The sequence below is a fragment of the Rhinoraja longicauda genome, chromosome 10 (assembly GCF_053455715.1).
Source record: "Rhinoraja longicauda isolate Sanriku21f chromosome 10, sRhiLon1.1, whole genome shotgun sequence".
In the NCBI taxonomy this organism is placed as follows: Eukaryota; Metazoa; Chordata; class Chondrichthyes; order Rajiformes; family Arhynchobatidae; genus Rhinoraja; species Rhinoraja longicauda.
The window spans coordinates 15,613,050-15,627,422 of NC_135962.1; the positions used below are offsets into that span (position 1 = coordinate 15,613,050).

Here is a 14,373-nt window from a genome sequence, read left to right on the forward strand (position 1 = left end):
AATACTCTAACTGAATGTCTACTGTTTTTGCCCCTCTTTGCTAATCCCCACAATTCCAAAAATCTCCATTAAATGGAAATAAAAATCATGCGCAACGCCCACCAAAACAATTTTAAAATATTTTAGCAAACTCACTAGACAATGTTTAAAATCTCTTGCCTTTCTGGGGAACTGCAGGTAACAACCTTTCTGCAGCCACAAACTGTACCTAGATGGAAAGAATGCCAATTCAGGGAGCAAACACAATGTCACTGACCCTCATGACAGTCGAGGTACCTGGCTTCAAACTTGCTCTGAGATAATGAAGCATCCTCAGTAAAACCTACAAAAGGTCATAGACAGTGAGGGCACCCACTTCACACAGGGACGATGCCAAGTGATCTATACTGATCAATAGCACCAATCAATGGTACACCTGACTTCAATTTAGCCAGAGAACAACTCAACTCTCCACTTGACATCTCAGAAGGCCATTGATTGAATCGGCAGAGTATATGTCCAATCATGAGATTTTTTATTTCATACCAAAGAATGTATTGTTGCATACTGCTACGAATGCCACTCATTACCAGATTGATGACAATTAGATCATTCTCATGTCAATCAAGCTTGAGATCACTGGGTTTGATTTTATTCCAAGTGATTTCTATGTAACTTTACTCAAAGCATTTTCCTAAACAAATAACTTGGCTTTTATTGGGACAATTGTGGAATTCCCTGCCACAGAGGGCAGCGGAGGCCAACTCACTGGATGGATTTAAGAGAGAGTTAGATAGAGCTCTAGGGGCTAGTGGAAGCAAGGGATATGGGGAGAAGGCAGGCACGGGTTACTGATTCTGGATGATCAGCCATGATCACAATGAATGGCGGTGCTGGCTCGAAGGCCAGAAAGACCTCCTCCTGCACCTATTTTCTATGTTTCTAATTTACAGTGGTTTGTATCATAAATCTGTAGGTTAGCTTCTAAACAAACTATATTTTCTGATAAATTGACTGTGTTTGCTGTACAACAAAGTGCAGGCTGTATATAATGATAGTACAATGTATGTACTATCTCCAACTCTGGCTGTCGCTGTGTTGTCATGAAATAATCTGACATTGTGATTCAGAAGCCATTCAAGACTAATATTTCATCGATATGTCTAACGATAGCAGACGGATTCTTTTAACTTAAAATCATTCTGCAGTAGCTGTAACTGTAGGCTCTATTTTCAAGTGACAACATGAATGATGGGTTTTTTTCCAAAATATTTTCAATCTGCCATGTGTGGCGGCAGGCAGCAGATAGGAATTTTCGGGGAACTTTTGTAACTTTGTTGGCGCTAAAACATGGCGACATTCCTTGGTGAGGTTTGCCTGATGAGGTCTGCTACATGATTTTACCATGTTGCGTGCAAAACAAAGCATTTCACTGTACCTGGATAAATGTACAGTAAAGTAACATTGAATACCAAAAAAGTGAAGCTACCAATGGTCATTCCTTCATACCCTAACAACCAGAGGAGAAATAAATCCACCAATCTCGATTAATGGTCAAAGTATTATTTGTAAATAAGAGTATAACTCTATTCCTAATTCCATGAATTCCTTGCATCACTATTTCTTTGCAAAAAATGTTATAAATATGCTGTAATTATTCAGTTATAAATATGATATAATTTACTTGAACCAAAGTTCTTAAATAGACAATAGACAATAGACAATAGGTGCAGGAGTAGGCCATTCAGCCCTTCGAGCCAGCACCGCCATTCAATGCGATCATGGCTGATCACTCTCAATCAGTACCCCGTTCCTGCCTTCTCCCCATACCCCCTCACTCCGCTATCCTTAAGAGCTCTATCCAGTTCTCTCTTGAAAGCATCCAACGAACTGGCCTCCACTGCCTTCTGAGGCAGAGAATTCCACACCTTCACCACTCTCTGACTGAAAAAGTTCTTCCTCATCTCCGTTCTAAATGGCCTACCCCTTATTCTTAAACTGTGGCCCCTTGTTCTGGACTCCCCCAACATTGGGAACATGTTTCCTGCCTCTAATGTGTCCAATCCCCTAATTATCTTATATGTTTCAATAAGATCCCCCCTCATCCTTCTAAATTCCAGTGTATACAAGCCCAATCGCTCCAGCCTTTCAACATACGACAGTCCCACCATTCCGGGAATTAACCTAGTGAACCTACGCTGCACGCCCTCCATAGCAAGAATATCCTTCCTCAAATTTGGAGACCAAAACTGCACACAGTACTCCAGGTGCGGTCTCACCAGGGCCCGGTACAACTGTAGAAGGACTTCTTTGCTCCTATACTCAACTCCTCTTGTTACGAAGGCCAACATTCCATTGGCTTTCTTCACTGCCTGCTGTACCTGCATGCTTCCTTTCATTGACTGATGCACTAGGACACCCAGATCTCGTTGAACTCCCCCTCCTCCTAACTTGACACCATTCAGATAATAATCTGCCTTTCTATTCTTACTTCCAAAGTGAATAACCTCACACTTATAAATTTCTCTACTATAAATTTCCCTTATCTTCCTAAGATTTGCCATCTCTCAAAGTTCAAATATCAACCCACAATTACCAGCAATTGTATTGAGTGCATCTAAGATTTACCATGAGCAGACCATGAACCCATTAACATATTAATGCAAGTAATAATCAATCATTCAGTGGTTGAACATAGGTCTATTTTTAAATTAGGGCTTAGCCACCAGAAATCAACCAAATAAATTCAGAGATTACCAAGGGACCAGGATGGCAGGGGTGCACATGTTTTGGAAATTAGCTAGCTTGAAGCAAATGTAAGAATGAGGATGGGCAAAGCCAAAACGTTAAAATAAAATCAAGGAAGAGTTTGTTTTTTAAAAAACATTTCTTAACCAGAAGCTATTGCAGGTTGTCAAACTTAAAGGGGATTTGCAACTAAGATTTCTTTCAAGTTAAATTTTGCAGTTTAACTAAAATTTATGTTGAATTCCTGAAACAGAAGAAGGGTCTCGACCCGAAATGTTACCTATCCATGCTCTCCAGAGATGCTGCCTGACCTGATGAGTTACTCTAGCCCTTTGTTCTTTTCCTTTAACATTAAATTCATGTGTGGATTTAGAGATATTGTAATTCGGTGCATAATGGAAAGAACCAATCTGATCAGGGTCACAACACCACTCTTGTAACTTAAAATTATATAATTATTATATTGTGCAAAAGCAATTTAGAAAGGTGTTAGGAAAATAGAAGGAAGAAAGACGTTACGGGTTATTGGCTCTGCCTTTTTAGATTTTATTGGTTCGTAATTTTTAATTTTCTAAGACTAAATAAGATCTATTTTTAAAGAAGTTGTTGAGAATTTACAACCAATCTGCGAAGTTTGGAAGCTAATTTTTTTTTAAATGACACTTACGAAAAGGGCCACTTTTCAACATAATTGTATAAGGGTTAAGAGTGTTGTAAAAACAAGGCTGAAGGCTTTGTGTCTCAATGCAAGGAGTATACGTAATAAGGTGGATGAATTAAATGTGGAGATAGTTATTAATGATTATGATATAGTTGGGATTACGGAGACATGGCTCCAGGGTGACCAAGGCTGGGAGCTCAACATCCAGGGATATTCTATATTCAGGCGGGATAGACAGAAAGGAAAAGGAGGTGGGGTAGCGTTGCTGGTTAGAGAGGAGATTAAAGCAGTGGAAAGGAAGGACATGAGCTCGGAGGATGTTGAATCGATATGGGTAGAGTTGCGAAGCACTAAGGGGCAGACAACGCTAGTGGGAGTTGTGTACAGGCCACCTAACAGCAGTAGTGAGGTTGGGGAAGGCATCACACAGGAAATTAGAAATGCGTGCACTAAAGGTGCAGCAGTTATAATGGGTGACTTCAATCTACAGAGAGATTGGGTGAACCAAATTGGCAGGGGTGCTGAGGAAGAGGATTTCTTGGAATGTTTGCGAGATGGTTTTCTAAACCAACATGTCGAGGAACCAACGAGAGAGCAGGCCATTCTAGACTGGGTATTGAGTAATGAGGAAGGGTTAGTTAGCAGTCTTGTGCGAGACCCCTTGGGCAAAAGTGACCATAATATGGTGGAGTTCTTCATTAGGATGGAGAGTGACAAAGTCAATTCAGAAACAAATGTTCTGAACTTAAAGAAAGGTAACTTTGAGGGTATGAGACGTGAATTGTCCAAGATAGACTGGCAATTTATACTTAAAGGGTTGACGGTTGACATGCAATGGAAGGCATTTAAAGATTGCATGGATGAACTACAACAATTGTTCATCCCAGTTTGGCAAAAGAACAAACCAGGAAAGGTAGTGCATCCATGGCTAACAAGGGAAATCAAGGATAGTATTAAAACAAAAGAGGAAGCATATAAATTAGCCAGAAAAAGTATCATACCAGAGGACTGGGAGAAATTCAGACTCCAACAGAGGAGGACAAAGGGCTTAATTAGGAAAGGGAAAATAGATTATGAGAGAAAACTGGCAGGGTACATAAAAACTGACTGCAAAAGCTTTTATAGATATGTGAAGAGAAAAAGACTAGTTAAGACAAATGTAGGTCCCTTGCAGTCGGAAACAGGTGAATTGATCATAGGGAACAAGGAGATGGCAGACCAATTGAACAACTACTTTGGTTCTGTCTTCACTAGGGAAGACATAAACAATCTGCTGGAAATAGCAGGGGACCGGGGATCTAACGAGATGGAGGAACTGAGGGTAATCCAGGTTAGTCGGGAAGTGGTGTTAGGTAAATTAAATGGATTAAAGGCCGATAAATCCCCAGGGCCAGATAGGCTGCATCCCAGAGTGCTTAAGGAAGTAGCCTCAGAAATAGTGGATGCATTAGTGATAATTTTTCAAAACTCTTTAGATTCTGGAGTAGTTCCTGAGGATTGGAGGGTAGCTAATATAACCCCACTTTTTAAAAATGGAGGGAGAGAGAAAACGGGGAATTATAGACCAGTTAGCCTAACATCGGTAGTGGGGAAAATGCTAGAGTCAGTTATTAAACATGTGATAGCATCACATTTGGAAAGTGGTGAAATCATCGGACAAAGTCAGCATGGATTTCAGAAAGGCAAATCATGCCTGACGAATCTTATAGAATTTTTCGAGGATGTAACTAGTAGAGTGGATAAGGGAGAACCAGTCGATGTGTTATATCTGGACTTTCAGAAGACCTTCGACAAGGTCCCACATAGGAGATTGGGGTACAAACTTAAAGCACACGGTATTGGGGGTTCAGTGTTGAGGTGGATAGATAATTGGTTGGCGGACAGGAAGCAAAGAGTAGGAATAAATGGGTCCTTTTCGGAATGGCAGGCAGTGACTAGTGGGGTACCGCAAGGCTCAGTGCTGGGACCCCAGTTATTTACAATATATATTAATGATTTGGACGAGGGAATTGAATGCAATATCTCTAAGTTTGCGGATGACAAGAAGCTGGGTGGCAGTGTTAGCTGCGAGGAGGATGCTAGGAGGCTGCAGAGTGACTTGGATAGATTAGGAGAGTGGGCAAATGCATGGCAGATGCAATATAATGTGGATAAATGTGAGGTTATCCACTTTGGCGGCAAGAACAGGAAAGCAGAGAATTACCTGAATGGTGGCCAATTAGGAAAAGGGGAGATGCAACGTGACCTGGGTGTCATGGTGCACCAGTCATTGAAAGCAAGCGTGCAGGTGCAGCAGGCAGTGAAGAAAGCGAATGGTATGTTAGCATTCATAGCAAGAGGATTTGAGTATAGGAGCAGGGAGGTTCTGCTGCAGTTGTACGGGGCCTTGGTGAGACCGCACCTGGAGTATTGTGTACAGTTTTGGTCTCCTAATCTGAGGAAAGACATTCTAGCCTTGGAGGGAGTACAGAGAAGGTTCACCAGATTGATCCCTGGGATGGCAGGACTTTCATATGAAGAAAGACTGGATAGACTAGGCTTATACTCGCTGGAATTTAGAAGACTGAGGGGGGATCTTATTGAAACATATAAAATTCTTAAGGGGTTGGAGAGGCTAGATGCGGGAAGATTGTTCCCGATGTTGGGGAAGTCCAGAACCAGGGGTCACAGCTTAAGGATAAGGGGGAAGTCTTTTAGGACCGAGATGAGAAAACATTTCTTCACACAGAGAGTGGCGAGTCTGTGAAATTCTCTGCCACAGAAGATAGTTGAGGCCAGTTCATTGGCTATATTTAAGAGGGAGTTAGATGTGGCCCTTGTGGCTAAAGGGATCAGGGGGTATGGAGAGAAGGCAGGTACAGGTTACTGAGCTGGATGATCAGCCATGATCATATTGAATGGCGGTGCAGGCTCGAAGGGCCGAATGGCCTACTCCTGCACCTATTTTCTATGTTTCTATGTTTCTACGAATGACAGGCATTGCCTGCAGAATCAGTGAATTTACAATACCTGGTTGGTGCTTTCCAGACCAGCATACGAATTTCGTGAACTGCAACCCACTGGAGGGGTAGCTTCCCGCACAAACTCAGTCATTTCTATTCCACCTCCTGGGTCCCTGTAAACAAAGTATAGCATAAGAACTTTGACGAAAACATATAAAAAATGAGCAAATCTGCCCTTTCAAATTCAGTCATTATTTACAACAATTCACTTTTTTAGTGTCCTGGCTTATAATATCACTAAAATGGATTCCACCATCACAATATTGCTTGTGGAATTTGTTGCGTGCACATTGCCAGTGTTATTTCCTAGCCCACAACATTGACTGCACCTCATATGCACTTAATTAGCCACTAAGTAGATGACTTGAGGTCACAAAGAGGAGCTTTAAAAAAACAATTCTGCATTTTGTTCCTTCCATTGCCACAAGAAAGAGAGATTTGGACTGCATCCAACCTCACCCTATCAAGTGTCGTTTGGTATTGGCATATCCAAAAACCACTTTTACTTGTACTTATGAAGTGCCGAGAAGTTGACCATTATTTTTTCCCAGTTTTTTTTCTGATCAGTTTATCCACCATTGTCACAATATTTAAAAGATCCTTACGGATTTTTACGAGAAAAGTATATTTCCGAAAGCAACTTTTAGACCTTCTGAACCTGTGGCAGTTTATACAAAAAGAAATCCAATTGGCCACACTTTTTCACAATGCTTCTGCATTTATTTTCAATAGATTTAACCAATTTCCTATGAAGTTACCATGATGTCCATTTCCACTGATGTATCAGCGATATAATGAATCAATTTTACTTTCCTCGGGTCTCTTGATTCTTTTACAAATCTCTTAAACCTATACAGGCATAATGGTTGTTCAGGTAATAGAAATTTCACCCTTGAAGATTTAAACATGAAATGCAAAGGGAAAAGGGGTACATGTTACAGAAAATCCAAGCCCAGATGGTTCTTGTGAAACTCAATCGCTCCATGAAGCAGGAGTTATTGGTACCTTTTCTCCACTGTCCAGCTTGCTTGCTATGTTCTATTCTTACCTATTCTTGCTATGTTCTATTCTTACCTTTACATATATAGCGAACATATCACCTAAAAATACTTAACTTTAAATTCCTGATTCATCTCTCTAGAAATCTTTGGAAATTTCCATCTCTGGTCCCCTTTGTTGTCTACGCATTGTTCTTGCCTATCATCTTCAGAGAATATACTAAGCACCTCATGTACATGGGCAACAGCCAGTCTTATCTTATCTACCACATCTCTCAAACCACCATTCCTCTTTGGTCAGTCTGTTTAATATCCAGTAATGAAGGAGCAGAAATTCCCTCCAACTTAATATTAATATGATCAAATTTAACACATCAGTTATTTATAGATTTTGATCTCCCTGGCCTCTGTGTCAGACCTGACCCGAAGGTCAGTTCATGGGCTCAGACCTACTCCATCACTGATGTCGTAGACTTCCACTTCTCAGTTTGCCCTGTTCCATTCCGGCCTCAGATGAACAGGTGGTGAAGTAAACATCCCCGTCTTTGTTAGCTTTGCATTTGACCTCCTCCATTCGAGTGGAATGCCCCAATTTAACAAGGTGATTACGTTCTCTCCAAGGAGACTTGCAATGTGTACTTCCGGTATTTTCTCTATCCTGAATATCTGGCGAGGATCCTTGGAGTAAAGCACTGGGTTTAGAAGTCATACATGTGGATAATGAGACCCACCCATGAAAGTCGACTGAACGCAATCATAGGCCGAACAGTGGAATGTTGCCATGGAAGAGGTCATGACCACTCAAATGGCAAAGATTCACCCAGGAAGTCAATAGGCGCAATCGGTGGAGTCCGTGTGCAGACAGAGGAAGCAGCACACAAGATCTGAAAGAACATTTGTCCCTCCTCGAAAGCATTTCCTGGCCCACTCCAACCAAATCAGTGAATCCTGGAGGAGCTTCTGGCCACCTCAGAAAATACAGAACTGAAGTTGAAGCAGGTTTTCATTGATTCCAAGGGATCAATGAAGGAATTGCACAATTTTCAATGCCAAGATGGATGTTGCCAAGGGATCTTGTATGAGTCCCTCTCATAAACCATGTGCTGGAGATAACATGGTATTCCAAGCTTCGAATTCAGAAGAGTATATTTGCGAAATTAGATTTCCCTTCTACGCTCATGTTAATCCTGCGTACCCAGAGTTGCTGTCCTCTTCAACTCTGGACAGCAACCTTGACCATGCCATTCTCTCTGCTGTAAATCCCCCTATTTACTTCACTCCTGTGCCTGCAACCTCCACCATCACCTCAGTTTTAAATTTTGACAACTCTCTGCACTATTTTTAAATGAAATTTTGGCTTCATCTACATGCACGAGTTCAAACTCCACCATCAACAGCCATTTCCTAAATTCTAGATTTTCCAAATCTCTGTGCCTCTCTACTTTTCATTCTTTCGAAAAACTACTTCTATTTTGTCCTAATATCTCTTCTCGTAACTGGGGGTCAAATTTTGTGTAGGTTTATTTTTTATTTTTTTAGAGATACAGTGCAGAAACAGGCCCTTTCGGCCCACCGAGTCCACGCCGACCAGCGATCCCCGCACATTAACACTATCCTATACCCACTAGGGGACAATTTTTTTACATTTACCAAGCCAATTAACCTCTTGTACGTCTTGAGTGTGGGACAAAACCGAAGATCTCGGAGGAAACCCACGCAGGTCACGGGGAGACCGTACAAACTCCGTACAGACAGCGGTCTTAATGAAAAATATGGGAAATGAGTGATTATGCCCATGGGTAGTAAAAATAGAAAAATTATGTTTATTATATCATGAGAAACCAGTAAGTGCCAATCTACAGATAGATTAAGTTCAGGGAGATCTTTGCATGCTCATGCACAGGACATAGACAGTAATCATGTTTTATTGTACACCATTAATGAGGCAATTGGTCTATTAACCCATGTTGAGAAAGGACCAGAGTGCAAAAGAGATAATACTAACATTGTACTGAGAGCTCATGTGGTGCACATAATGCAATCCTAGCCTCCCATATCTAACAATGGGTTTACCTGCCCTGGAGACAAAGAGGGTCGGATTCACAAAATGGTGCCTGAGGCAAGGAAAAGAGTGAGACTGACCAATACTTGGAATGGAATACTTTATTGTCACATGTGACTAGGCACAGTGAAATTCTTTACTGCATACCCAATGAATACAAATAGCAGCCACCTACTGCGCAGACAAAGTGACAAAGCTATTCCTGTTGTTCTCTCTCCCTTCCCTCCCCCCCCCCCCACCCAAACATCGGTTCCCCCATGCTGGGTCCTCCATTGTTCATCCCCCTACCACACGGCGGTCCTCCACGCTTTCATCAACCGTCGACTGTTGGTCGACCTGCGAGGCATCGCTGCTGCCGCGAGGCTTCACCACCGCCGAGGCCCCATCATCGCGAGGCTTCACTGACGAGGCCTCACCGCTGTCGACGCCCCACTTCACGCCTCCGTGGTGCCGACTCGGGGCCCCAGCTGCGGGGTCCGCCGGCCTGCCAGGCCCCGACACGGGCTTCTACGCGGCGATCCAAAAGGCATTGAGACTGCAACGCCTCGATAAAGGTCTCCGGCCACATTCCAAGTCCACAGCCGCGGCCCGTCGGGAAATCAGTACTTCCTGGAGTTACGAAGAGGATAATCTCGTTGAGACATGCAAGATACTGCGTGGTGACAGGCAAGATTTTGTTCCCTCGTTGCAGAACTCATGAGAATTTAGAATTGTTTGTCATTTAGGATTGAAATGGGAAGAAATTCTTTTCAATTGAGAACAGTTAACATTTCTTCTTCAGTTTTGGATGTACAGACCTTAGAGTATATTCAAAACTGATAAAATAGATTTTAAACAAAGCAAATGCAGGAAAGTTGAACTGGTAAAGTGCAACTGGTAAACTGGATCAGTGCTGTTTTAACTATTTTGCTTTATTTTAAAGCTGCTTTACATGCAAACTATTGCTTTCATTGTTTATGTCAAATGATACAGAATCAGATACAAATTGTGCCATGGATATAGCTCGTGCAGCCCAACTATCAGGGTTTATTCTTTTGCCATGCAGTAGCCCAAATACATTTGTTTTTCCTGATCCCTTACTCCGTTACTACATGAATTTCAATTGTGTCCAATCAACTCTTGATACATCAACATTGGGTACATTCTGCAGTCTCAATCGACTATACCTTTTTTTAAATTCCCACCATGACCTTAATATCTTATATTTGATCTTAAAACAATCGATCAATCAGAGCAACATTGGTACAGCATTAATGCTATCAATTTGCATTCAGATTGACTTTTGAACAGTAATTGAATCAGCTTCACCTAAGACTCCAATTGAATTTCTTTGTCCCATTCCAACGTGCATCCTATTCTTATTGAAGGTTACTCCTGAGTCTGTAACCAATAAACAGTAGGAAAGAACTGCAGATGCTGGTTTAAATCGAAGGTAGACACAAAACGCTGGAGTAACTCAGCAGGCCAGGCAGCATCTCTGGAGAGAAGGAATAAGTTTGACGAAGGTCTCGACCCAAAACATCACCCATTCCTTCTCTCCAGAGATGCTGCCTGTCCAGCTGAGTTACTCCAGCATTGTGTCTACCAACAAACAGTACGTGCCTATTCCTTAATAATCCATTGGGTAGACTGTCCACCTTCATGTTGTCTCAGTTTCCTTCACCAATTAACTAAAAAATGTGCCCTGAGAACTAGTCACTGAAAAGTTTCTTTATTGATCAAAATTGTTCATTAAACTACATCTCTCGACTCTCCCCTAAACCTAGTATTTAAAAACATTTGTATAGTGAGTTTCACTTGTTTGTTTCAACCTTCATAATACTGAAGCGTGTTTAACAAATTATTTACCATGAATTTCTATTCTAACAGAAACAGAAATTCAAGATTCAAGAGATTCAAGATTCAAGATAGCTTTATTTGTCATCCAAAAATTTTTTTGGACGAAATTCAGTCACCCACAGTCCAACAATAAAAGCACTAAAATAGGCAGATTACACAATAAAGCATTAAAATAGGCAAATTGCACAACCCCAAAAACACACAAAAAAAGAAACATCCATCACAGTGAGTCTCCTCCAGTCCTCTCCTCACTGTGATGGAAGGCCGCAAATGTATTTTCCCTTCCCCTGCCGTCTTCTCCCGCGGTCAGGCTGTTGTGGTTCCAGGCCACGACGGACGGTCCGCAGCGGGCCGACCCAAGCCCCACGATCCGGGGCGGGCGAACAAGCTGCCGCTGCCGGAGCTCCCGATGTCGGCATCCACGCGGCCCGAGCCTAAGGCGAGTCGCAGCCGCTCCCGCAGCCTCCGAAGACGGCCGGCTCCGCTGATGGTAAGTCCGATCCGCGGGCTCTGCGAACCAGAGCCCTGGAGGCCGCCAGCTCCAGGAGTTGGGCCGATGGTAGGCCGCAGCAGGAACGGAGACAACACCCAGAAAACAAAGGTCGGGTCTCCGTTCGGAAGGGACACATATTTACAATTTCTAACCTAATTTCCTCGGACTCAGCAACTTTTTACTGTATCCACATGGTATCACTTCTATTTTTTTTAACCTCAATCCTACAAATTGCGTGTACATAAAAGTAAACCGTGGTCAGAGGTTCAGTATGCATGTAAACCTATATATATATATATATATATATATATATATATATATATATATAGGGTTACATGCATACAGAACCTCTGACCACGGTTTACTTTTATATATAACATGGCATAAAATCCATTATTCTGCACTTTTCAATCTTTATGGTCCTTTACATCTCCCATCCTTCATTCAATTTGTTACTAATTAGAGTCAGTTTCACAACATGGAAACAGTTCCTTTGGCTCAAGTCGTCCATGCTGACCAAGTCACCTATCAAGCTTGTCCAACCTCCCTCTAAAACTTTCCTATCCATGTACCTGTCTAAATATCTTTTAAACATTGTTGTCGTACCATGTCTTCAGGCAGCTCATTAATCTTTGAAGTACTTCCCTCTGGAAGGCGACTCTGGACTGTCAAAGCAGCCACAGCCAGACATAAAAACAGCTTTTTTCCACGAGTAGTAGTTCTACTCAATAACCAAAGCATGTAGTCTCTTTTTTGCTCTGGTTTATTTTCACCCACATGTTTAGACCGTAATGTTGTATCCTTATTGTTTTGATGTGTTTACGCTTTATTCTTAATTGTTAACTGTATGTTTGTGTTGTCGTTTGTGAGCGGAGGACCAAGACACATTTCTTGTATATGCACATACTGGACCAATAAACTTATTCATTCATTCATTCCTCACCACCATCTGTGTGGAAAAAAAAATCGGCCTTCAGATCCCCTTTATTTAAATGCTCCTCTCTTACCTTAAATCTATGCCCTCCCCTCAAGTTTTAAACTCTAGTAACTTGGGGGGAAAGACTGATCCTTCATCTTAGCTTATGATATTACAAACCTCTAAAAAGATGACCCTTCAATCTCCTGCAGTCCAGGGATAAATAGTCCCAGCCTATCCGCTCATTCCTTATAAGTTAAGCCCTCCAGTTTCCGTAACATCCTCATTAATCTTTCCTTCATCCGTTCCGGCTTAATGACATCCTTCTAAGAGCAACTAAAACTGCACACACTACTCCAAGTGTAGTCTCACCAACATCTTGCACAGTTGTAACTTGGCATCCCAACATTTGTAGTCGGTGCCCTTAGTAATGAAGAAGCGTGTCAAACATGACAATGCCCCAGAAAAGCAGCCAACATAATCAAAGGCGTGTCCCATCCCAGTCATTCCATCTTCTTCCTGCTCCTGTTGGGCAACAGGGAAAAAAGCTTGGAAGCTTTGCACAACCAGACTACAAAAAGCTTCTACCTCTTGGTTATCAGTAGAGCCAGGATTTTGCCATAAGTGCCCTTTTTGATGATTTTAACAAGATAATGGCTTTTTCACAATCGAGTGCCTAAATCAGCCTTTTTTTGCCATGTTAACATAAAATAAATTTTCCACCACCGGGGCGAAACCGGCCATCATCGGTCGTTCAATCGTGAATAGTGGACGAGGCCCCAGTCTTTTGCAGTCAGGCTGTAAGTGGGTGTTAAGTGGTGATTGGAGAGGGGTGGGTGGGGAAGGGTCCAGTCTTTTCAAACTGGAGTCAGGCTACTCACAGCCTGACTCCAGTTTGAAAAGACTGGACCCTTCCCGTTGGTTGGGGAGGGGGGTACCAGTATTAAGTTTCTGTTTATCAAACCTGCAGTAGAACTCATTCAGGTCGTTAGTCATCTGACAATTGTCCAAGGAGGAATTATCTGGACGATTTTCCTCTTGTAGCTTGTGATTTCTTGCAAGCCCTTCCAAACTGAAGAGTCATTAGCTGAGAACCTGCTCCTCAACCTCTCAGTGCACCTTTCCTTGGCAGCTCTGATTCCTCTTCTTAGCTTGTACTTGGCCTGCCTGTAGAGGTCTGCATCCCCGCTCCTGTCGAATCTACCCCTGCAAGCGTCAAAATGCCTAAAGTCAAGTCAATGCCTAGTAAAAAACTGAACGATTTGGTGAGAGTGTATGGGAGTGATATATTCTCTACAGACAACTGTGTGCTGTTTTGCAAAGCATGTGAGAAAGCAGTGAATCATGAGAAGAAATATTTCGTCTGCCAGCATGTACAGACAGGTAATCACAAGTCGGCGGCAGAGAAACTGAAGGCGGGAAATATGCAAGCTTGTCCCCTCACTACATTTACTGCTGGGCCCAGTCGCAAATCTGAGTTTGAGTGATCTGTGCAAGGCATTCATTGATGTTGGAATTCCACTGTGGAAATTGGAAAATAAATCTGAGGTTTTTTAGAGAAATACACAGAGGAACATATACCGAGCGAGTCATCATTACGGAAAAATTATGTTGACACAACTTCAACATTGTTGTGCAGAAAATCAGAGATGAAGTTGCATGCAACAAAATATGG

The 14,373-nt window shown here is 42.1% G+C and overlaps 1 protein-coding gene across 4 annotated transcripts in view; it reads right to left on the reverse strand.

The window, feature by feature from the left end:
- pcnx1 (pecanex 1) overlaps positions 1-14,373 on the reverse strand; it is a 224,476-nt gene that overhangs the window by 133,510 nt on the left and 76,593 nt on the right. For all 4 annotated transcript variants that reach the window (XM_078406252.1, XM_078406253.1, XM_078406250.1 and 1 more), the window contains exon 3: positions 6,398-6,503. In XM_078406252.1, coding sequence (XP_078262378.1) covers positions 6,398-6,503 — 106 coding nt within the window. The remainder of the gene's footprint in view (positions 1-6,397; positions 6,504-14,373) is intronic.